Genomic DNA, 26,429 nt, shown 5'->3' on the forward strand with positions numbered 1-26,429 from the left:
TTCACTAACATACAGTGCCGCACTCCAAACGTATGTTATCAGAAATTTTTCTTCTTCAAATTAAGCACTATGATTGATACTAGTAGACTTATCCTGGCCAGGAATGTCCATTTAGGCAGTGCTAGTCTGCTTTTGATATGTCCTCCTTGCTCCATCTGTCATTGGTTATTTTGCTGGCTAGGCAGCGGAATTTCCTAACCTCATCTATCTCATGAATATCAATGCTGATGTTAAGTTTGTCGCTGTTCTCATTTCTGCTACATTTCATTACTTTCGTCATTCTTCGATTTACTCTTAATCCATATTCCTTAGTCATTAGAATGTTCATTCCATTCAGCAGATCCTGTAATACCTTATCTTCACTGAAGATAGCAATGCCATCAGCGAGTTATCATTGATATCCTTGCACCTTGAATTTTAATTCCATTGTTGAACCGTTATTTTATTTCCAACATTTTTTCTATGTATAGATCAAACAGACTAAATCCCTGTCTTTTTCATTCGATCACTTCTTTCTTGGTATCCTAGTCTTATTGTTCCCTCTTGGTTCTTGTACACATTGTATATTACATGTCTTTCCCTACAGCTTTCCCCTGTCAACTCCAACACCAGAACTCCCTCTCGGGTACCTTCACCAGATCATCATCTAACGCATTCTCAATTTTCTTATGCATTCTTCTGTACGTTATTCGTGTCAGCAACATGGATCATGACCTGTCAAGCTGAGTGTGCGATAATTCTCGCACTTGTCATCTCTTGCAGTCTTCAAAGTTGTGTGAATGATATTTTTCCCGAAGTTAGGTAGAACATCGCCAGACTCACAGATATAAACACCGGTATGAATAATCGTTTTGTTGCCATTTCCACCAATGATTTTTGGGATTCTGCATGAACGTTATCTATCCCTTTTGCCTTATTTGACCGTAAGTCTTATAAAGCTCTTTTAAATTCTAATTCTATTACTGGATCCCATATCTGTTCAATTTCGACTCCTGTTTCTTCTTCTGTCAAATCTTTTTCCACCTATGTACGCTCTCCTCTGTATTTAACAGTGGAATCCCATTGCACGCTTTATGTCACTACGCTTGCTTTTAATTTCATCGAAGGTTGCTGTGACTTTCCTATATACTTGTTAGTCCCTCCAACAATCAACTCTTTTTCCAATTATTCCCATTTTTCATGCAGCCATTTCGTCTTAGCTTTCCTGCGATTCCTATTTATTTCATTCCTCAACGATTTGTGTACTGTATTACTGAATTTCCCCGAACATTATTGTACTTCCTCCTTTCATCAATCACCTGAAGTATTTCTTGTGTTATACTTGATTGCTTCGCATTTAACATCTTGTACTTACGTCTTTGTTTTCAGCCTCTGTGATTGCCCTTTTAGAGATTGTCCATTCTCTTCAACTGTACTGCCTACTGAGCTAATATTTACTGCAGTATCTGTAGCCGTAGATAACTTTTTGCTTACCCCATCATTCCTTAGTACTTCCGTATCCCATTTATTTGCATATTGATTCTTCCTGACCAATCTCTTAAACTTCAGCCCACCCTGCATCAGTACTACATTGTGATCTGTGTCTACATCTGCTCCTTGGTCCGCATTACATTCCAGTATCATGAAGTAATGTAAATAAAATCTTCCTGTAGGTCCCGGCCTTTTCCAAATATACCTCCTCCTCTTGAACACAGTATTCGTTATTACTAGCTAAAATTTACTGCAGAACTCAATTAGTCTTTCTCCTCTCTCATTCTTTCTGCCAAGCCCATATTCTGTCGTAATCCTTTCTTCTACTCCTTCCGTTACAACCGCATTCCAGCCCCCCTCCCCTTTTTTGCACTGAATTTCTCGTTCATTATCCTCATGTACTGTCTCTGTCTCTTCATCTACAGCTTGTTATGTCGGCATGTGTAGCTGAACTATCGTTGTTGGTATTGGTTTGCTGTAGATTCTGATGAGAACAACTATATCACTGAACCGTTCACAGTAAAACACTTCTGCCCTACCTTCCTATTCGTAACGAATCCTACATCCGTTTTAAAATATTCTGCTGCTGTTGATATTACCCTATACTCATCCGACCAGAAATTCTTGTCTTCTTTCCATTTCACTTTATTGATCCCCACTATATCTAGATTGGGCCTTTGCATTTTCCTTTTGAGACTTTCTAGCTTCCCTACCAAGTTGGAATGCGGTACCGAGATCGTTTTTTGATTACTACCCAAAGACGCTCCACCTAGTCAACGAATGCTTTCACCAGCTCTTACCGACTGAAATCGGAACTCATCTGATCGGGCCTTGCAGCCCAGGCCAGGCGCTGCAGGCGATGTCGTGGTGTTAGCAAACTCACTCGCGTCGGTCGTCTGCTGCCATAGGCGATCGACTCCAGATTTCACTGCACTGTCCTAAGGAATACGGATACATTCGTCGTACGTCCCACATCGCCTTCTGGATTTATTAATACAGCGTTGCTTGTCTGTTAGCACTGACAACTATACGCAAACGCCACTGGTCCCTATTGTCAAGTGAAGGCCATCGGCCACTGCGTTGTCCGTGGTGAGAGGTGATGCCTGAAATATGTATTCTCGTCAGGCTCTTGACACTGTGGAATTCGACATATTGAGTTACCTACCACTATTTACTATTGAAACCAGTCTTGATCACAATTTATTTAGTACGGTCACCAGTTTCGACCACTACTGTTGTCATTTTCAGACCAATGAGTAACAACCTCCATCTGCTAGAGAATCAGTAGTGATCAACATTGATCTCTAGCAGAAAGAGGTTCTTGGTCATTGGTCTGAAGATGACCACAGTAGTGGCCGAAACCGGTCACCGTACTAGATAAATAGTAATAAAGACTGTTTTTAATAGTAAATATTTGTAACATATTGATCACTGTCACTCCCATAATGTATTCAAAAGTAATTACCTACAACTGTCCCATGCGTTTAGCTCCAACTACTATCCCGTGTTGAATGTCTGTTAATTCAAGTCGTGCGGCCATAATCAAACGATTCAAATGGCTCTAAGCACTATGGGACTTAACATCTGAGGTCGTCAGTCTCCTAGACTTAGAACTACTTAAACCTAACTAACCTAAGGACATCACACACATCCATGCCCAAGGCAGGATTCGAACCTGTAACCGTAACAGCAGCGCGGTTCCAAACTGAAGCGCCTAGAACCGTTCGGCCACAGCGGACGGCGCGCCCATAATCCTGTCTGGAACATTTTCATATAAATCACCAGAGTACAAATACATCTCCACCAAAGCACTGCCCTTTTATACCTTGTGGCCTCAGTTTATATCGGTGGTCTGGTGTCGTGGATAGCAGGCGAACGTTTAAATAAGCCACTTTTCCAGCATTTCACACCCCTTGGGCTGTTTGAGTGGCTATTTGCAAAATATAAGCCAGACCCTTCTACCACCAATGTTCCCTTTTATCTCCCACTATGCTCGCGCCTACCAGTTGTTCTTGTTTCAAGGTGTCTTCAAATCAGCGTTAAAAATTTCAATGCGTTATAAAAGTGGGCTTGATTGACCGCTATGGCGGATGGTGGAACTAGCTGGGTCGTGGTCAGAATGATACAATACCACAACCCCAGAAGTGGATTGCTTCGGCATGGTGACTGGGTACCTCTTAGACGCCGAAAGAGATACAACACTGGAGAACCATTCGATTAATTCTCAGAGTACATGCATTGTGTCGTTTCCCGAGAATGCCGGCGCCCAATGGAAGTAAACACTGCTAGTCCACTCGAGGAGGGCGCAGAAGTCACCACGTGGCGGCGTGGTGTGGCAAGCAAGCCCGCTGATCCAGCAGGACAGGAACTCCGCGTCAACCGCACTGGTTAAGGACCGTTAGTAGCGCCGGGTTAGAGAGGCGTAGGTGTGTTCAATCACGCTAGTGCCTCCTCTTGAGGCTTGGATGTTGCGTTGTTCTTCCGTTCGTATCTTCATCGTACACACTCCACTCCTGAAGTGGCTGTGTGAGCACGTCCCGAAAGCCAGTAAGTGGCAGCACTTAACAGCAGATTCCGTCAAGAGAAGCAGCAAAAATTTTGTCCACACTTGCGATGGCGGATGAGTGGCTGCACATCCACAGCTGCTAACCAGCGACCTCCAGTGTGGAAGATGGCAAATGCTGCAGTAAGCCTTCCAGGCATCCTCCCAGTTGGAGAGCACCAGTACCACAGCATCAAAAGAAGGTGACTGGTTGAGCCATGTGGAACTGTAGACTAGTAGACTCGTGGGACGAACATAGATCCTTACATGAGAATGGTGGTCAGCATACTGAGATACTTTTGACTGAAAATGAATTATATTTGTATCGGCATGTTGCGTACCTGTTTTGCAGTTGCATCAGTTCTGCTCACATAAGCCATAACAAGTCTGTGGCTCAGATGTGAAGTAACTGGGCCATCGTAGCTGCAGTAGATCCGATTTCCTGCTGCATCGTTGAAATTTCCACTGTGGCTGTAGTATCTGCGTGCTGTAGGAGGGCAGTTCTTGCTGTATCAGCAGGTAGCTCACAATGCAATACGTTCAGTCAGCTTCGGTCATTATGCGAAGCAACGCAGGGTTACTCAAGAGATAACGTGGAATATGAAAACACCGGCAATGGTTACAGCGGCTCAGTCACTTGCCATTCAGTACGCATTCTTTGTTGAATTATTGACGTCTACTCGTCCATTGATTAATGTATACCATCTGATTTTAGACGTCCGTCGAATTTATATTTGCGGAGTGGCGACTCGGTTAGAGGCCCCATGTTACGGATTGCGCGGTCCCTCCCGCCGGAGGTCCTAGTCCTCCCTCGGGCATGAGTGAGTGTGTTGTTCTTAGCATAAGTTAGTTTAAGTAGTGTGGAAGTCTAGGGACCGATGACCTCAGTAGTTTGGACCCATAGGAATTCACACACATATGAACATTTGAATTCATATTTTAGTCTTTCGAGGTATGATATGGAACACTAGCTGGAATTTCTCAACTCTTGACAGATCATATAATGAATTCTGGAATTAGTTGCTAACCTTTTGTGGATAAAAAGGTGTTGTCTTAACAAGCGTGTTGCAGAGATTTCGCTATTGTTAATGGATTATTAATTCTTTTTTTAAACAGAAATCAAATACTGAGAAATGTACACTGAAATTTATTTCACACTCATAGCTGTTTCTCCTTAATTGCATGGTGAATTGTTTCAGAGCTTTTGTGTCCGCTCCTGATATAAATGAGTAATGCATAAACAAAAACGATAGTCGTTAGCAGAACACGAAAGGAATGCAAATAATGATAACGAGGATATCCAGGTTCACAGAAAGCTCAATTTCCAAATAGGAGCTAGACGACATCTCAAAGAGATCATATAGCAGGCTGCTTAAGACTCAGCTGCAGCTGCTTGCCTAGCCTGCTGCTGCGAGCGGCTGAGCCCACGTGACACACCTTTCGCGCTTATGGTGACGCTCTTCACTCCTGAACTGTTAACGCCTCCGAGTCGCTATCAGTATCATCCACTGGTGGGGATATTAAAAATGCATTTCCTGTTGATTTTATTGTGTGTCACCAAACTGTTTCAAATGCAGAAATTAGTAACAAACAACTTGGAAAACGATATTAGTTAAATCTTAGTTCTACCTGTATTTCATGCGGCCAACGCCCTTGCCGCAGTGGATAGACCGGTTCCCCTGAGATCACCGAAGTTAAGCGCTGTCGGTCATGGTCGGTATTTGGATGGGTGACCATCTAGGCCGCCATGCATTGTTGCAATTTTTCGGGGTGCACTCAGCCTCGTGATGTCAATTGAGCAGCTACTCGACCGAATAGTAGCACCTTTGGTCAAGAATACCATCTTAACGGCCGGGAAAGCGGTGAGCTGACCCCACGCCCCTCCTATCCGCATCTTCTATTGAGGATGATACGGTGGTCGGATGGTCTTGGCAGGCCAATCGTGGCCTGACGACGGAGTGCTGTATTTCATGTGTCCTTTCAGAATAGAAATCCCTCTGATAACAGCAAAATCTCGCTGAAACTTATTTCAGTAAAACAAACGAAGTGTTTTGCATCATGGCGCAAACACAAGTCCATTACCTCCTTTGCATACATAGATTAACTGGGAGAAGATTAGAAGTATACAATGAGTGCAAGGTCAATTTTTATTCAACGTAACAAGCGACTGAGCTGCTTACCTATGACAGGGCCAACTGCTAGAAGCATGATGCCGCAGATGACCATGTTGAGGCCAACACCGCCTGGCAGCTTGTGCTCGGGGCAAACCTCAGCGACACACAGGTTTATGTTGACGACGGCGGCGCCCCGAAAGAAGCCGCACAAGCCACTGCACACGCACAGCGCCACCAATCCAGAAGACATGGCCACCGCTGCAAATGCGGTTAAACCCAATGAAAAATATTAGTGCTTGTGAATGGCTGTCTAAAAGTGTCCCTGAGCACTATGGGACTTACCATCTGAGGTCATCAGTCCCCTAAAACTTAGAACTACTTAAACCTAACTAACCTAAGGACATCACATACATCCATGCCCGAGGCATGATTCGAACCTGCGACCGTAGCGGTCTCGCGGTTCCAGACTGAAGCGCTAGAACCGCTCGGCCACAGCGGCCGGCAATGGCTGTCTCAATAGTTAGTTCCATGAGTATCAATGTAACATAACAGATGGCGCTTAATGTGCTATAAACCGTCTCATGTGACCTCGTTTCTGGCTCTTAGTGACACTGAATCACAATTAATTCTACAGTCACACATACAAAAATGGTTCAAATGGCTCTGAGCGCTATGGGATTCTACTTCTAAGGTCATTAGTCCCCTAGAACTTAGAACTACTTAAACCTAACTAACCTAAGGACATCACATACATCCATGCCCTAGGCAGGAATCGAACCTGCGACCGTAGCGGTCTCGTGGTTCCAGACTGAAGCGACTAGAACCGCATGGCCACTGCAGCCAGCTCACACATGCAGAGTGTAGCCGGTGCCACTGCAGATACATTCATGTTCAGAGACAGTAGAACGTCTTGAAGGACTACAAATAGGACGCTGATATTCACATGACATGTATATTAGTATTTTCTGCAGAAATCTCGGATTAGCGTGTGTCCTGTTACCTAGTAGGCACATTGTCCGCAATACGAGTGATAACTTATTCCGCGCGTGATGTCGTAGATGTGTATAAGGTGCGAATGGAATCCTGTGGTATAGCCATCCAATGCTGCGTTCACCTGGTTCCAAAGTTCATCTGTGGTGGTTGGCATTGGGTCACAATGCTGCAAACGTCATTTCACCATATCCCACACTTTTTCAGTTGGCGACGAATCTGGTGGTATGGCAGGCCAGGGCAAAAGGCTGACATCCTGTGACACCAAGAAGGCACGTGTTCGTTTAGCGACATGTGGTCACACATTGTCTTGCTAAAAAATGGCTTCTGGGATGTTGTACAGAAAGGTTATGGCAACGGGTCGCAGGATTTTATTCACATAGGTCAAACTAGTCACAGTGCCCTGAACACATGTGGTTCAGATGGATCTGAGCACTATGAGACTTAATATCTGATGTCATCAGTCCCCTAGACTTAGGACTACTTAAACCTAAATAACGTAAGGACATACCACACATCCATGCCCGAGGCAGGATTCGAACCTGCGACCGTAGCAGCTGCACGGTTCCGGACCGAAGCGCCTAGAAGTGCTCAGCCACAGCGGCTGGTGCCCTGGACACACACCATCTGTGATTTGTCGTTGTAAACAACAGCACCTCACACCATAAGGCCTTGTGTAGATGCTGTATGTCTTGCGCTAATGCAGTCACTGTGATGCAGCTCCCCCTATCTGCGGCGAACCAAGATGCGACCACCAAATTGAGACAAGCAGAACCAGGATTCGTCAGAAGACACTATCTGATGCCACTGTCGTCACTGAGGTCTAGCACGTTTCAGGTTATTCGTCAAAGGTAGGCAGAGAAATGGACGACGTGCACTTTACCCATATCGTAATCAACGGTGACGGACTATCACCCTTCATAGTGTATGAAGTATTAGAGTGTTTCAACGTTGCGCCAGAGCCGAGGAGGACAAGGATCTGTCCTGCAGTGCCATTCGGACGAGGTATTGATCTTACCGGGGATGTTCTAGGTGGTTCGATGTGACCCGCCTCGTCGTCTTCTACGGCCTTCAGTGAACCGTTCTGAACAAACCCGTTGCAATGCGGAAACAGTTAGTCCCACAGGAGCAGCAATATCACAGATGTATGTACACTCCTGAAAATTGAAATAAGAACACCGTGAATTCATTGTCCCAGGAAGGGGAAACTTTATTGACACATTCCTGGGGTCAGATACATCACATGATCACACTGACAGAACCACAGGCACATAGACACAGGCAACAGAGCATCCACAATGTCGGCACTAGTACGGTGTATATCCACCTTTCGCAGCAATGCAGGCTGCTATTCTCCCATGGAGACGATCGTAGAGATGCTGGATGTAGTCCTGTGGAACGGCTTGCTGGAGCCTCAGTTGGACCAGCGTTCGTGCTGGACGTGCAGACCGCGTGAGACGACCTTCATCCAGTCCCAAACATGCTCAATGGGGGACAGATCCGGAGATCTTGCTGGACAGGGTAGTTGACTTACACCTTCTAGAGCACGTTGGGTGGCACGGGATACATGCGGACGTGCATTGTCCTGTTGGAACAGCAAGTTCCCTTGCCGGTCTAGGAATGGTAGAACGATGGGTTCGATGACGGTTTGGATGTACCGTGCACTATTCAGTGTCCCCTCGACGATCACCAGAGGTGTACGGCCAGTGTAGGAGATCGCTCCCCACACACCATGATGCCGGGTGTTGGCCCTGTGTGCCTCGGTCGTATGCAGTCCTGATTGTGGCGCTCACCTGCACGGCGCCAAACACGCATACGACCATCAATGGCACCAAGGCAGAAGCGACTCTCATCGCTGAAGACGACACGTCTCCATTCGTCCCTCCATTCACGCCTGTCGCGACACCACTGGAGGCGGGCTGCACGATGTTGGGGCGTGATTGGAAGACGGCCTAACGGTGTGCGGGACCGTAGACCAGCTTCATGGAGACGGTTGCGAATGGTCCTCGCCGATACCCCAGGAGCAACAGTGTCCCTAATTTGCTGGGAAGTGGCGGTGCGGTCCCCTACGGCACTGCGTATGATCCTACGGTCTTGGCGTGCATCCGTGCGTCGCTGCGGTCTGGTCCCAGGTCGACGGGCACGTGCACCTTCCGCCGACCACTGGCGACAACATCGATGTACTGTGGAGACCTCACGCCCCACGTGTTGAGCAATTCGGCGGTGCGTCCACCCGGCCTCCCGCATGCCCACTATACGCCCTCGCTCAAAGTCCGTCAACTGCACATACGGTTCACGTCCACGCTGTTGCGGCATGTTACCAGTGTTAAAGACTGCGATGGAGCTCCGTATGCCACGGCAAACTGGCTGACACTGACAGCGGCGGTGCACAAATTCTGCGCAGCTAGCGCCATTCGATGGCCAACACCGCGGTTCCTGGTTGTGTCCGCTGTGCCGTGCGTGTGATCATTGCTTGTACAGCCCTCTCGCAGTGTCCGGAGCAAGTATGGTGGGTCTGACACACCGGTGTCAATGTGTTCTTTTTTCCATTTCCAGGAGTGTATTAAATTCTTTCATGCCAATAATTCTGTCGTGTCCAGAAATGGGTGGAAGAGGGAGAAAAGGGATTACTGGTCAGTCTGCGCTCCCGAGCGATACAGAGCAGAAGGCAGAAGGACAAATCACAGTGAAGGCATTTGATTGTTTTCTTCTATCTGAGCCAACACTGGTACAAGCATTTACTAGAAATGTAGGTGGTGAGACTTGGTAGGGAACTCGTTATCGATACTCTTGGACAAACTGGCTTTTGAAATAGTTGTTTATTCCAGACAGGATCAACTAATACACTAGTGTTAGAAAAACCATGAAGAACACTGTTTCAACACAAGCCAGTGCAGAAGTCACAGGAGTGGATGCTAACCAGAGTAGCAAACACTAGCAGCATCTTAAAGCAACAACTGAGTTGCAAAACAAAAGGTACTGAAAGTGACACTGTTCACAGAGGCACTCCAAGTGAGAGAGCAGGCTTAAGCAGAGCTGGACCGAGGCTGGAGTCGGCGGACGCCGATTCGGCGCCCAGATCGTCTAAGAACTCAGCCAAAATGCGGAATCTAGGGGTTTTAAAGAGCCACGTGAGGGCACTGTTTTGCCCGCTTAAATCCACCGAGCAAATCCCGCAGTTCTCTTTCAGACGCCTGCCAATCACGGTTTAGTTACGTCCCCTCTACTGCTCCTAATGTGGAGATGTTAATGCAGTTGCACTAAGTCCGTATTTGGTATCAACATGGTTCAGCTGAAAGCTAAACGTAACTGCTCTACCAAATAAGGCTTGCAACATTATTTTTATACGTCATTTAGCCCCGTCCCTCGGGCTCCCCAGAGTAGGGGCTGCTAGGTCAACAGTTTTTGGCGTTTTCGCTCTCTTTCTAACCCTTGTGATCCTGCTGAAGTTGCTGTTCTCAGGGCTGGTATCAAGCTGGCTTTATACCCTAATACGTGCCCGTTGGTTACAAAATTCTAAGGTAGCAACCTACCACAGCTTCTAGACGACATATGAGGTTACATGTAATCTCTTGAAGAGCAACTAGCGCCATGGGACCGCCTGCATTTTCGCAGGGCTCTCCCCTTACGGTTTACTTCATGTAACAATATCTCTCCTGGTTTCGGCTGCCCTCAGCATGGTCTCTGCTTCCGCGCCTTGGAGCTCCTTTCCTCCTTTCTGACAGCTTCCAGATGACACTACAGTAGCAAGGAAAACAATATATTACAAGGCGGCACATTTTATCGGTCGATGGTGTTGCGCCGCAAAATCGATGTTGATCCTGAACCCGCGGGCCGTCATCGTTCAAATGCTAATCATTACTCTATAATTTATAAATGCGCGTGACCTGTGAATATGAACGTCCTATCTCTAGTCTGTCAAGGAGTTCGGTTTTTTCTGAACATGAGTGCATTGTTAGATGTGGTACCTTTATGTAGACACACCAGTTCGTTGGTTGTATTTTGTCTGTGTCAAACAGTCTTTCCGCAAACGCATCACATAATTTACTACCTTATTTCCTCTGCACGGTCGTAACTGCATGGTTAAGTGGTCTGTCCCTGTCAGAATAGGCTAACCGGTTTGCGTCCACGCGTCCACACTTCAGCACCTGACCTGCTGCTCAGAAGAAGATATGCATTAATGTCTTATTCTTGCCACATATACTTGGAGGTACTAACCAACCTAGAAACGTATTACTCCTAGTAGCTATAAATAGTTGTCTGCAAATGAAGTAAATACTAATATATAGTTGTTCGGTCCAGTGACCTCAGTTACCAGTACAATAAAAATATCTGCACTTTTAGACGCTGTACCCAGTATATTCCGCCAGTTATTGTACAGGTGGAGAGTACATCGTACCAGCACTGTGACTTTTCTTTCATAATCTATTCGAATACCGAGCGAGGTAAAAATGATAGTTATTCGCTCCAATTTCCTGCCATTATTATTCTGCTGATCGCTACGTGACATAAACGAAGAGAACTACATCGTTTATCTTACAAAGCTTTCTATTTAGTTTCTTTGAGTTCTTTTGTTATACTTGCGAATGGCCTATAACGACGATTAGGAACCTATCAGCACATCTCTGAATTGGCTTCATGTCTGTCTTCATGCCTATTTCATGAGTCCCCCCAGATACTGGAACAACACTCTGACCTCGCAGGGCGCCACGTTCTTGCTCCATTTCAGAAGGAAGTTTTAGACATCTTTAAGCCAAATTTCAAGCTTATGAGTCGCAATAGAAGACATTTACACAGTTTCGAAAAATGGTTCAAGTGTCTCTGAGCACTATGGGACTTAACATCTGAGGTCATCAGTCCCCTGGAACTTAGAACTACTTAAACTTAACTAACCTAAGGACATCACACATATCTATGCCCGAGGCAGGAATCGAACCTGCGACCATAGCAGCAGCGCGGTTCCGGACTGAAGCGCAGTTTCGAAAACGTGATACTTTTCTTTGCGCAGACCGTCATTTGTATTTACTGACTGTACTGCTTCGACCAAGAGTACTTATCATAATTCTAATGTGTGGACATTTGGCGCCTAGTACGATACGAGGGCTGCTATATATATTTCTGGCCTAATAGTGAAAATACGAATATTTATCAACGAAAATGGTTTATTGTTTTTCAAAATATTCTCCATCAAGATTTATACACTTTTTCATGCGCTCAAACCAATTTTCGAAGCACTTTTTCCACTCCGATTGAGACACCTCCAAGACATGGTTTTTGAATGCTGCAACAGCATCTTCTGGCGACGAAAATCGTTGACCACGCATTTTTTTCTGGATTTGTGGGAATAAAAAGAAGTCATTGGGTGCCAAGTTAGGGCTGTACGGCGGATGACCCATCACTTCGACGTTTTGGCCGGTCAAAAAGGCGCTGGTTTGAGCCGACGTGTGACAGCTCGCATTGTCATGGTGCACAATGATTCGTCTTCTCTTGTTCATTTTTCGAATTTCTTGAAGACTTCTGGCAAACAAATGGTGGTGTACCACTCAGAATTGACCGTCCTACGTTGCTCAAGCGGAACAGTCGCCACATGACCAGTTTTGCCGAAGAAACAGGCGACCATTTGCTTCGAAGTGCTTCTTCCACGAACAACTTTCGTTGGATTTGGCTCGTCTTGGAAGACCCACAAGGTCGATTGCTGTTTTGTTTCGGGATCATACGCATAGATCCATGATTCGTCACCTGTGACGATCTTATAAACGTCTTTTGAAGCACCGCGATCGTATTTTTTCAGCATTTCTTTACACCAATCCACACGAGCTTTCTTTTGAGCGATTGTCAAATTGTGCGGGATCCAACGAGAACAAACCTTTTTTACGGCCAGGTGTTCATGCAATATCGAATGTATGCTGGTGGGCGAAATGCCTAGAGATGCCTCTATCTCACGGTATGTCACATGACGGTCTTGCATTATCAGTTCACGTACGGCATCGATGTTTTCTGGCACAACGGCTGTTTTTGGACGACCTTCACGGAATTCGTCTTTGAGCGAGCGTCGGCCACGATTGAATTCGTTGTACCAGTTTTTCACAGTGCTATAGGATGGTGCTTCGTCGCCATACAAAGATTTAAGTTCATCGATGCACTCTTGTCGTGATAATCCGCGTCGAAAGTTGTGAAAAATGATCGCACGAAAATGTTCACAAGTTAATTCCATTTTTGTGCCAAATTGATTTCTTCAAGTCCCTGTAAAAGAAAAAAAAAATTGTCTTAAGTCAAAAAGTTCTGAGTACATTTATGCTAAAAAATGTCAAACTTTCCAATGGAAATGTCAGATTGCACCTGGCAACACTTAGTGTTGCCTAGGCCAGAAATATATATAGCAGCCCTCGTACACATTATTCACTCACCCCAATTATCAGCTCTCGTGCAGTTCGTTTCAAACAGCCAGAAAACGAGTTCAGACGAGGTTATAGGTATATATGTCTTCAAAAATCTAGTCCTTAGGCGTATTCCGTGTTCATGAAGACATTTTCTAGTTGTAGACCAACATAAAAGATATGAAATCAGGTATCTACGTTACCCATATGCCATAACACAGTCTGAAACATAAGGTATCCATAAATAGCATCAACTGTAGGCATTGTAGTGTGTTGGTTCCTGGTCACAATAAGCGAGAAGCTCAAACAGTTTTAAATAACAGAATGCTCGAGTATTTTTTTGTTATTATCCAGCTTGCAATGCCATACACGCAAAATGGCGTTCTGCAGTTTTCTAAGGGTGAATATATAATTTCAGTTCAACGTACGTTTCGTTTAAAGCTTAATTATGGTCCCACATGTGACTAAAACATCCGCCTGTGGTGCAGTGATTTCTAAACGACCGTATGCTTGTAAAGAGAGAGCACGGCATGACCAAAAGTGTCTGAAGAGTATGTTGACCGCGTCAAAGCATCTTACCTCTATAGTCCTAAAACGTCTGTTCGGAAATCAGGTCGTGAACTTCAGCTGCCAAAGACAACAGTGTGCAAAGTTCAAAGAAAACATTCATACATGCGTTCATACCAGAATACAGTTGTTATATGCCTTAAATCCAGATAACTATAATGTATGTTATAACATTACAGCCGGGCGGTATTAGCCGAGCGGTCTAAGACACTGCAGTCATGGACTGTGCGGCTGGTCCCGGCGGAGGTTCGAGTCCTCCCTCAGGCATGAGTGAGTGTGTTTGTCCTTAGGATAATTTAGGTTAAGTAGCGTGTAAGCTTAGGGACTAATAACCTTAGCAGTTAAGCTCCATAAGATTTCACACACTTTTGAACATAACATTAGAAGTGAAGTGTTCAGGTGAGAAGATGACGTTCTTGATCATTTGGTGGCAGGCCGGGATGGCCAAGCGGTTCTAGGCGCTACAGTCTGGAACCGAACGAACGCTAGTGTCGAAGGCTCGAATCGTGCCTCGGGCATGGATGTGTGTGATGTCCTTAGGTTAGGTTGAAGTAGTTCTAAGTTCTAGGGGACTGATGACCTCAGATGTTAAGTCCCATAGTGCTCAGAGCCATTTGAACCATCATTTGGTGTTAAGTAATGAAGCACCTTTTCATCTAAACGCCGGCCGCTGTGGCCGAGCTGTTCTAGGTGCTTCAGTCCGGAACCGCGCTGCTGCTACGGTTGCTACGGGCACGGATGTGAGTGATGACCTTAGGTTAGCTATGTTAGCTATGTTCCATAGTGGTTAGAGCCGTTACATGCATTAATTTTTTTTTTTCATCTAAGTGGGAAGGAAAACACCCATAATGTTCGTATGTGGTGGTCAGATCATCCTTATGAACGTGCACAGTATCAAAGACGTTCTCCAAAATTTAACGTTTTCCGCGCTGTGTCCCGACACTAAATGTGCGAACCATTTTATTTCGCTGAAATTACGGTAACAGGGGTGGCCCATCTGCATATATTGCATCCCTGCGTACGAGAGTGATCGATCATCGTATTCCCTAACCACTGGATTGGTCTTAATTCTTAGTATGGCAGAGCGCTTTTCGCTGGCCACCACGTTCACCTGACATATCGCCATGCGTTCTCTTTTGGGCCATATAAAATATATTACCTACGTTCCGTCTCTGCCTAGTTATTAGCCAGAGATACAGAATTTAAGAGGCTGTTGTTTCCATTACTCCATACGTATTGGCTAAAGTATGAGAAGATTAGGATTTTAGGTTGTACATGAGACATATAATATTTCTACGAAAAACTAGGTCAGTGTACCTTCAATTTGATGTCTGATTTATTGTAAGAAGTCTACATAAAACCATTATACAATGCCATTGAATCAGGGACACTTTGTGCAAAAATGCTGCTCAGCACATATGCAAATCAGTTTTCTTTCCACCGAAGTTTGATGGCCGTGAACCACATTGTAAATAAAAGAAATATTTATACACTGCTGGAACAAAAAAAGAAGAATACATTGAAACCATGGCGGCATATGCCACCTGGGGTATACTAGATGTAATGACAGTGGTTTCAATGTCGTACATCAACAGACAGCGTAGATGCATAGTTATCAGAGCGCCTTCTGTGTCTACCCTTTAATAGGGAATGTTCACAGCCAGAAGTCTCAGTGTAGTGCAGACGTGTGAGACAAGCAGGAAACTATGCCACGGAGACCCATAAGTGCTTCTTACAGCCATCTTAGAGGGATGAAAGGAGTTAAATAGCGACCTTCCAAGTAGCCAGATTGTCCTTTCGGAGAACTGTCTCACAGGTTTTACTGCTGCGTCAGTTGTGCAGCGATGCTGGTATCAGTGATCACGCAAAGATTCTTACGCACGCAGAGGAGGTTCCAAATGTCAACGCTGAACAGCCGCTCGCCAGGATTGTCGTATTGTAAGGGCAGCAGTGGCAGATCATAGAGCTGCCACACCACAGGAAAGAGGGCTTCTGAGCCCAGACGCGTCAACACGAACTGTCGCGCTTTCGTCACTAGCAGTGGGACAACGTGGCCGCACACTTCTAGCTGGTTTGGTACTCACGCCACAGCACCGAATAGCACGGCTCGTCTGGTGCCGTCCGTGGATCATCTGGAAAATGGAACGGCGCGCTATGGCCTTCCGCGATTAAAATAAATTTTGACTGTACGCGAGCGGTGGTCGTTTACTTGTACGACGTAGACCTAGTAAGCAATGTCTCGTAGAGAGCATTCGTCCAAGACACACTGTCCCCCCCCTAGATCTTATGGTCTGGGGTGCGATAAGCTACAACTCTCGTTCACTCTGGTGTTCCTGAAGGGGACACTAACCACCGCTCGATACGCGCAAAAAGTTCTTAGACCCATTGCTTCGCATTTCTTGCAACTAGACGGCAATGTGTTTTTCCAATAGGATAATGCTCGGCCACGCACTGCCCGTGAAGCTCAATGTGTTCTGTAAGAGATGCAGAAACTCCCGTGACCAGCACCATCTCTGGACTTGTCTCCAGTGTGGGATATGAAGGGACAAGAAGCTACTCGTTCGACTCGTCAACGGGCAACTAGTACAATATAACGTGAACAGGCCGAGCAAGCATGGAGTAACGTATCCCAGGACAGTATTTACCATCTGTAAAACGAACTGGATTCCAGTCAGCACCCGCCAATAGAGGCAACGCCGGCTGGAGTGGCCGAGCGGTTCTAGGTGATACAGTTTGGAACCGCGCGACCGCTACGGTCGCAGGTTCGAATCATGCCCCGGGCATGGATGTGTGTGATGTCCTTAGGTTAGTCAGGTTTAAGTAGTTCTAGGTTCTAGGGGACTGATGACCTTAGAAATTGAGTCCCATAGTGCTCAGAGCCATTTGAATCAATAGAGGCAACACCACGTGCTAGTATTGGTATTTCAGCACGGCTCGATATCTGGAACCTCAGAACCGCTTGGCTACTGAACTCTAAACGTAATCATTTCATGTACTTTCATATGCACTTCTGCAACAATAAAATATGAGTGAATTGGAAACCTCTAAAAGGGAGCACTAATGTTTTTCGATAATGTCTATCCTCAATGACTGAATATCTGAATTTTCATAGTATCGTATGTAAACCGAGTTGGTAGTCCATAGTTCTTGAAACGAGTAGACTAAATCCACAGTTCCCTTGCTGTGTTTCTTGAACTGAGAGCAGAATGCTGTCAGAAGATGGTAAGCGGAATACTGCATACCAAAGGCACCGTTCACTTTCATGCAAGCAGTTGACTCACTAAGGCGAGTGACCTACCTGAGCGGCAGAGGCTACTGAGGACGGAGCCCACGAGGAAGGTGACACGCGGCCGGACGTGGAACCGGTCCGTGAAGTAGTTTACGCCGAAGCGCGCCACGCAGTCGCCGACCGCCCTCATGGTGAGGACGAGCGCCGTGTCTGAAAGCGTCAGGCCGACGTGGCGCTGCAGGTAGAAGGGCAGCAGCATGCCGTAGTTGATGGTGCCGCTCACCATGGCTGCCGTCCCCACAATTACGTTCAGGTAGACTCCACTCCACAGCAGGTCCAGGTCCAAGAACGCCATGGCGCGACGCCAAAGGGGTCGTTTCTCTGTACCTTACAGACGAAAATCGCCCATCAGCGGAATTTGAATACATTACACATAATGCTGAAAACTTAGGTTTTAATCTGTTTTTACCGTATAGTTCGGTATGAAGCAATTAAACTGGACCAATCCACCGCTTCCCCACATTTCCAGTAACATTCAAAATCAATAGAAAAATCTCATTTAATTAAAACTAAGAGCAAGCTCTCCTCATTGTAACAGTCCCAGTGACTTCCAAATGACACTGCCGTTAGGAGACCTGCTATTCTTATTCATCATCCACACTATAAGTCTTCTTCACTTTGCCACCAAACGTCCACAAACAGAACATAAATCATTGAAAACAATGTTAATTTCTAAACAATTGCTCATATATAGAAATGTACTCCTCTGTCCAGGTATTCGAGATATAGACAGCGTGATAAATGAAGGGCCCAGAAGCCGAATAGCAAACGATATGAAACACCACGGGATGAGAGGGTATGCGATGTAATTTCAGCGCTTACAAAATCGAGTCATATTTATGCATGACTTGGCTGCATGAGGCCTCTTATCGATGTAACGTTGTCCTGAAAATATGTTGGCCTGAAAATAAGTATTGATTCTGTTTGGAAGGGTATATGAAGCGGTTGTATCCTCTCCAGTGGCAAGGTGGCCCACAAATGTTACCATAGTGTCAGTGAAATATAGCGGGTCATGCACTTGACTTCGGGACACAATCCAGAAGATGTTTAATCTTGAAGAATCTCTTTGACATTGTGGAGCTTCATGCGGATGTTCTGATCCCCAGATACAAAAGTTATTGGACGAACTAACCCTCGTTATTCTGGGTGTAGGCACCGAGACGAAGTTAACATCCGAGTTGGTCCCACACATTTCCTATCAGAGACATATCTGGGGAAATCGCTGCCCACGAGAGTACTTCACCATCATGCAAACCATAGACATACATGCTATGTGTGAATGGATGTTAATCTGTTCAAAAAGGACATAGGCTGTGCATGACGTACTGTTGTGCCATCAGAGGCACTACCAGCTACAACTTGAAGTCATACCCGTGCCTCTTCAAACCTTGATACCAGGAGGAACACCGCTGGGTCTCTCCAAAGTCGTGGAGGAATGGGGATTGTCCCAAGTTCGTTGCCGTACTCGCTGACGATGATAATCCAGCTGAACGCAATATGACAGCATTCATCAGCAATCCCTACTTCCTGGCCATGGCGCCACACCCAGTACACCTGTATTGTGGTGTAACGACAGCCAACAGAAGGGACGGTAATTCACTAGTCTGGCTACTAATGGTCTCTGACCATTGGTGCGGGATGACCCATAATGTAGCAGAAATCCGTTACTTGTTATAGTATGGTAGATATGAAGAAATTACTATATGTTTGGTGCACAACACCTCTATCCTCCATTGTGACGGTCATTTGTAGTTGACCAGAACCTTGTTGACGACTATACTGCCCTTGCGTTTCAATGCCGTCCCACAACAGGCCTCCTTTCATATCCAAATTCCCCACAAATCTGGATACTGCAAAGTTCTACAAGACGACCGAATCGAGACAAACAATTAAGTGTCTTTAAAACTCCGACAGGACTCCCACAAGTACACGCCATCTTTGTGTCGTTCACAATGATCGCTCTACATTTGACTGTGCTCCTGCTGCTCCTGATGATTTCTGGGTGAGAACGCTAAACAGCATCAGCAGCCTATCATGTACTATATACAGACGACGATGTTGAGGATGCTCTAGCCCATTACATATCGTACCAGACCGGTGAGAACCTCTAAACACGAACAACTCTAATGTACTCTGGCGGTCGTTCTATTGTGACATATAATTATAAATATAATCGTCTCTTTATCAGCTGGTGTTGTACATGTGTGTGAAGTTTTATTGCAATCCGACCATGTCTTCTAGGTGACACACTTTTTTGTCAGCCAATATGTGTTCTCACACTCTTTGTGAATATAAAATTGGCTACTACCAGGATCTATAGGTAAATAAACCAATGGGTGCCACTTTTGGATAATAGTGAAACAAGTTTTAGAATAGTACAAGTGGCGTTCAATAAGTTTTTTTCTGAGAGCAAGTTAGTTTTAATCAGGATTACACTAAATCATTTTATGCCCTAGTTATTTGTCCACATCTCCATTCAATGCGACCGCTTTCCACAACCTCACTGCCCTATATACTTGCGTGGTACCACTCTACTAATCGATGTCGGAGCAACGTCTTGCTGCAACAATAACCTCTCCATCATACACCTACTGCTTCCCAAAGTATGCATACTAATTGGACCAAACAGATGGGCGTTGGAAGGTGCGAGTTGCGGATGAGGAAGAACCGCCCAATGAAGTTCTGTGAGCTCTTCGCGGGTGCGCAGACTTGTATGAGGTCTCACATTGTCATGAAGAAGTTTGTTTGCATTTATGTGGAGACGAACACACTGACGTAGTTTCTTCAGCTTCCCGAGCGTAATGTGGTGTGGTGTGACAGCACTCCACGGACTGCCGTTTTGTTTCTTGTTCGAAGTGATGAACCAACGTTTCATCGCCTGTGACGACGTTAGACAAAACATCAGCCTCGCAACGCGCACGCAATTCGGCATAGATGGTCCTTCGTTGCTCTTTATGGTCTTACATTAGGCGGCGAGAAACCCAGTGGCATACACCTTTCAGTACCCCAGCTGGTGGACCAATAGAGACGCCCTGTTATGCAGCGAGATGTCTAATTGTGATCCGTCCGTTACCTCCAATGAGAGGAGTCTTAGCTGTGTGTGGCCGGCTGGCACGTGGGAAATCAGACATGTCTGAGAGACCTTCTTGCGATAATGACTGATGGTTCACCCTACGACTCACCGTGCTTTTGTCCACTGCCAGGTCTCTGTAGATATTGTGCAAGCTCCTAGGAATATCTGAAATTCTCTGATTTACCGCAACAAAATTCAGTGACAGCTCTTTGCTCGGAATGCACCTTCGTTACAGACGCCATTTTGAAAGTACTTATAGCGTCTCTGCCTTTCAGAACTTCACGAAAGTATAGTGGCGGAAGCGAGAATATCCCACGACCTCCGAGAACGAATTTCACATTTTTTTCTACCGAAAGTGGCCAAGAAGTGCATTACTTAATGAACACCCCTCGTTTAATTAAAAAGGACAGTATAATTGTTCTACCTTGGTTGTTGGTTACCCTTCTTTATCGCATTTTATTCGTGCGATTTTCCAATTTCTGCATTAGTGGCCATTCTCAAATCGTATAGATGAGAACATGTCGTACTACATTCAACTGCTTAGCAGCGGGTTGGGAGTTCCGACAGCAAGCACATGTCCGCTGCTAATCGCAGAGTTGTCCTCCTCACGCTCGACAAAAGGCCATGTTCAATCCAAGTAGGGGCACTGCCACGAATAAAACCGTCTGGAACATTTTTCCAGAACGTCTCCGGTGGGCGTCGTAAATTTTCCTGGCCCATCACTGGAAGGAATTGGTACTACACTGTAACATTTTTCAAGCAGTGTTGTGGACGCACCCAGAGAGGACTCACCACTGGAAGAGGCAAGACAGCAACTACGTAGTCATCGACTACGATCACATCTGTGAGTCGCAGTTACGAAAAGAACAGGGTTTTTAGGGAATGGAAGCTTACTAGAAATCCCGCAACGAAGCGTCTGCTCAACCACATAGGCGAGAAATACATAAGGAGATCGACGAGCACAAGAACCAAATGTCAGTGAACCAAGTGACCACTCTAAGACTCAGTGATAGTTCCGTCAAAAAGGAGGCACGGTGCTTCCTACGCAAAAAAACAGGGATTCCTCCATTTCAAGTTGGAAATACGCTAGTCAGCGAGTCTTGACGGACGTCTTTGCAACCAACTTCCAGCCAGTAGACGAACTGATGGACCAAGCAGATGGATATCTGGTTCACGAAATGCTGCCAAGATCCTTGAACCACAGGTAATTGAAGCATTAGAAACAACTGCTGCTACAGAGATCCACTGCCAGATTCACTGCCTAACAGCAAGGAAGGCTGGAAAGATGGACCAGATCGACACCATCCTTCTACACCTGCCACCGCAAACTGTTGATCACTTGGTGGCCATTTTTAACACAGAAATGAGGGCTGGAAACTTTCCTGCGCAGATTGTGGCCATCCACAAGTCTGGAAAAACTGCCAATTGCACGACAAGCTATCAAATGATAAGCCTCCTCTCTGGAGGACCAAATACGTATATTTGAGCGTATCTTGCTGCGACGTCTGCTGGACCATGTGGAAGTCGAAAATCCTTTTACCTGATTCCCAGTTCGAATTCCGGAATGGCCATTCTACAACCCACAAATTGTTGCTTTTGGTGGAGGATGCACTGGAGGCCGCTGACTGTCACCAGTTCTCTGGAGCCCTGCTGCTCTACTCCTTGCAATGCGGGACGACTGTATAAGACTCTAAAACATGGAGTCCCAGCACTGCATGTGCAACTACTGTGCAACTATTTGGATGGATGTACCTTCTATGCATGTGCAGCCGACAGTGTCATCACGTCATCCCATCGCCACCAGGGTACTTCAGAGGTCGGTACTTGGCCTGCTCCTATATGCATTATACACGACGGACACCTCGACACATAACGTGTGAAGCTGATGGAGAGCCTTGTGCACCAAAAGCCTTACTGCACGGATACTACAGCGTAGACTTCTAACAGCGATAATCAACTGGGAGATAAAACTGAATCTGACATTCAACCTGAACAAGACTCAGGGCGTTATCATAACGAAGAGGATAGTGTCAGCAGTTCTTCCATTCGTCATTGTGAAGGAAACAGCCGTGGTAGGGTCCTTTCACTACTCGGTGATCTATATCCAGTCCTCAACTGACTCTCTGAATTCCGAAACCACAGTGTTCTTGCTATCTATAAGTGCGTCATACAAGCTCTCCTCGAACATATAGCAGTTGTTTGGGCCAATGACGCCGATGCCCACATCCGATGACTGCAACAAATTCAGAACAGGATGCAGCGACTGGCTCTTCACTTTCCTTGAGACTGTCCTTTGCGAAAACTACACGGATTGCCTGATGTGCTGTGACTGAAAGTACGATATCGAGAAATTGTGAGGCAGTTCTGAAATATACACATCCGAAACCTGGGCTACAAAGGCGAGAGCCCAGCTCACTCAGCGATGACCACACTACCTTCAGGACTAATGTGGTGTGATAATTTAAAAAATAACAAAAATAGTCGTAAATGAAATAAAATATAACGAAATCCTTACTTCGGTAGCATCAATACGTTCCACTAAATTCACTGCAACTAATGGCACTCATATGTAAGGACCAGAATAAAACCCTACAACAGGGTTGCAGGTAAACTACAGTGTTAAATCCTCACCTTATATTGGAAGTTAGAATCGTCCAATACCGAAGCTCGTGTGCTCGTCGTCTGTCCTAAGCCACGCACTTCTCACAATCTGACAATAAGCACTGAGCTTGATCCAAATTCCATTTCTGCAATGGCTGTCTCATAGTACTTGCTTTCTCTGTTTCGCCGATAAGTGAATAGCAAATACTAATTATCAATCTGCAATATTTTTGGAATAAACAAATGGTTCAAATTGCTCTGAGTACTATGGGACTTAACTTCTGAGGTCACCAGTCCCCTAGAAGTTAGAACCACTTAAACCTAAGTAACCGAAGGACAACACACACATCCATGCCCGAGGCAGGATTCGATCCTGCGACCGTAGCCGTCGCGCGTTTCCATACTGTAGTGCCTAGTACCGCTCGCCCACTCCGGCCGGCTTGGAATAATCGAATACACAAGTAGTTAAGTAGTAATTTCCGGGAGATGAATTTTCTAGGAGAGCTGAGTTTGTGATTATCAGACAGACAATTCATTGATTGAAATGCGGGGAAGTAAATAGAGAATGTTGGTATTCTCTGACATTTCATCCATCGGAATTGGACAGGGCTTTGCGGCACCTAAACTATAATGTAGAACCTAACAACCAACACGTTTCCAGATTGTATTTCTCCACGTATTTCGTGCTATATTAGCACCTATTAACTTATCATTCATTTTGTACTCTCCGTTCTTAGTACTCTTTTTGAGTTCTCCTTGTCAAATTTTCCACAAGTCTCTCAAGTATATTCCTCTGAATCTGATCTTTAATTAATGTGTTCAAATACAACATGCAAAGAATGTGCCTCTCATAGGTAATGATGAGGTCACATTCTCCGAGTAGCGTAGGGGACGATGCGGGAGACCCTCACCGCTGTACTAGGCAAGGTCGTAGTGGATGTGGTTTGCCGTTGCCTTCCTCCGACGGAAATGGGGATGAATGACGACGATGAAGACGACACAACAACACCCAGTCATCTCGAGGCAGGAAAAATCCCTCACCCCGCCGGGAATCGAACCCGGGACCCTGTGCGCGGGAAGCCAGAACGCTACCGCAAGACCACGAGCTGCGGACTGTACGTAACATGTGCATAATCTGGACAATAGAAGATTATGTGTTCAAGTCCTTTCAATGTCCTTCACAGAAGAACTGCCCTTTATATTGGACCAGATATGTTGGCTATGCTGCAGTGTTGATGTTGGTGGTCCAAGGTAGGTGCTCCTATTCGTTGTCAGGAGTCCAGAGGTTAGCAGTTTTATTGCTCAGCAAAATCTGATATTTTGCTTAGGTCTTAAGGACTACATAGGCAAACTTCAGAGATAGTGGCCTCTGTGTTTCAAACTGAGGAGGTGTGATAGGACAGTAATTTGCTAATAAACCAATGTTGCACTACTCTTAAGCTAAATAATATGAACATGTGTGAGCACTCGATTCATTGTTACCATTTGAGCTCACTGATAGTTACAGGTGGTAGGTGCACATTTTTTATCATAAGTACTAAACTTGAGAATATCTAATTTATTAGTGTCAGATACTCTCAGTAGGTCACAGGCAGAATGGGCTGTGAAAGACCCAAAGCATTTGCAACTTAAAAGGTTATGTTATCCCTATGAATTCGCTCCTCGCTCAGATCAATTGTCTGTAATGTCATGTAATGTCTATCCTGTAAGTACCTGCTACAAATACAGGCAGTGTTTACGTCTGAAGACTAAAATGTGTTACCTTTTTTGCATGGACTGGTAACAAGTGAAACAGTAATGGTAACATATCATGACAATTCACAGATTCAGAACTTATTATGTATTGCTCGTGACACAAACACACACAAATCTTGCATTTCAATATTGCAAAACAGAGACGATCAGATGATACAACGTCAATTGCTGCTCTGACTAGGTGCCGTTGACTACAGTTACCTACATCCCAATACCACTTAGGCACACATCACCCTAAGAAGGCAGCAATCCCAATCACTCAGTCGAATGTGGCAACTGAACAGGCAGCGAAGTGCCTACATCGTGTATTCTTCCTAACTATTTCATTTGCTAAAGTGCCAAAAATCCTATCTACCTCTGGTTCAATTGTTCATCATTATATTTCAAAGATTAATACTTGTGCGTATCATCCTTGTAGGGGCGGGTGCGATCTGGAGGACAGGGATATGCATAGATGACTCTTAAGCACAGAAAGCAAGACTGTATTGATAACCAGGTCACAGCTGTATAACATGGCATCATAACTTTCTCTGGTGGATATACTGTTAGTAGAATCACCAATTACCAAGATGGCTGGGTGCCGCACCATTTGTGCTGCTTAGTTCACAGGTAGCTAGCGATGGGTTAGAGGCGTCCTGCCTCGATCGCTTTTCCTGAGGTCTTCCAACTTCAGCTGGGGGGCGGAGAGCGCCACCCTGGGCTTCACCCTTGAGCGGCTCCAGCTCACTGGCGACTGGTCGGCGCACAGCGTGCCACTCCAGCGGATGGAAGAGGAGGCTCCCCACCAGCCCGTGCGCTGACACGCCACTCATGATGAGCATGGCGCCGCCGAAGCCGTAGGTCTCCAGCAGCACCCAGACGAGGTACGGCATCACCATCAGGCTCACGTTGCCGCCCGCTGTAGACATGCCGACGGCGCTGCCCCGTTTCTTGAGAAAGTAGTTCTTGACGGCTAGGAAACCGGACGGTTCGACGAGGCCGCTACCGAGACCTGTGCATCGTACAGGCGAATCAGATGCGCTAAAATGTGGCTTATTGTTCGCCCACAAAAGTAACTTTGCTTAATAAAAATATTTCGAGAAGGAATGGGCATGTATTGGGCCTTGGTAGTAACGATCATTATTATAAGGCAAGCACGGGGGAGGGGAAGGGTGGGGGCAGGTTGATGTGCTTCCATTGCAAACTTCTCTAGCATGTAGAGGCCAGTGGACAGAGAATGTATTGAATATGAATTCGTGTTCAGATACCATTTCCATGCCGTAGGAACGATGTTTAATGCTAAATATTTGTCTTTCAAACCGTGAGCCAACTGTTTCCATGTCAACTGTTCCCACGCCAAGAGCCCAGCTGGATAATCTTCACTAGGCGCTCTTACCTCAGTCAGCGAAAGTCTGTACCGAATATTTGGAAGACGAAAAGAGACATAAATGAAAAGAAGGTAGGAATGTTATGTACACAAGTACTTGAAACGCTGCATGAAGTGCTCCAGATGAAAACACTTACTGCAAAACAAGTGCCATTTTCGTTGGCTACATGATGAAAGGCTTGAAGGAGGAGAACACAAAGTTTTGTGTTTTTAAAAGCGGGAGCATAATACGATGGATCTGTGTTGTAGGTGCACAACAGTAGAAAATAACTGTATCAGTCGGAG

General features: G+C 45.6%; 1 protein-coding gene across 1 annotated transcript in view; it reads right to left on the minus strand.

Moving 5' to 3' along the window:
• The window catches only part of LOC126272847 (monocarboxylate transporter 1-like), a 96,733-nt gene that overhangs the window by 13,847 nt on the left and 56,457 nt on the right, over positions 1–26,429 (minus strand). The window contains exons 5-7 of the mRNA XM_049976059.1: positions 25,344–25,769; positions 17,359–17,676; positions 6,193–6,384 (exon numbers count right to left, since the gene is read on the minus strand). Coding sequence (XP_049832016.1) covers positions 6,193–6,384; positions 17,359–17,676; positions 25,344–25,769 — 936 coding nt within the window. The remainder of the gene's footprint in view (positions 1–6,192; positions 6,385–17,358; positions 17,677–25,343; positions 25,770–26,429) is intronic.

The sequence above is a fragment of the Schistocerca gregaria genome, chromosome 5 (genome assembly GCF_023897955.1).
Source record: "Schistocerca gregaria isolate iqSchGreg1 chromosome 5, iqSchGreg1.2, whole genome shotgun sequence".
Taxonomy (NCBI): domain Eukaryota; kingdom Metazoa; phylum Arthropoda; class Insecta; order Orthoptera; family Acrididae; genus Schistocerca; species Schistocerca gregaria.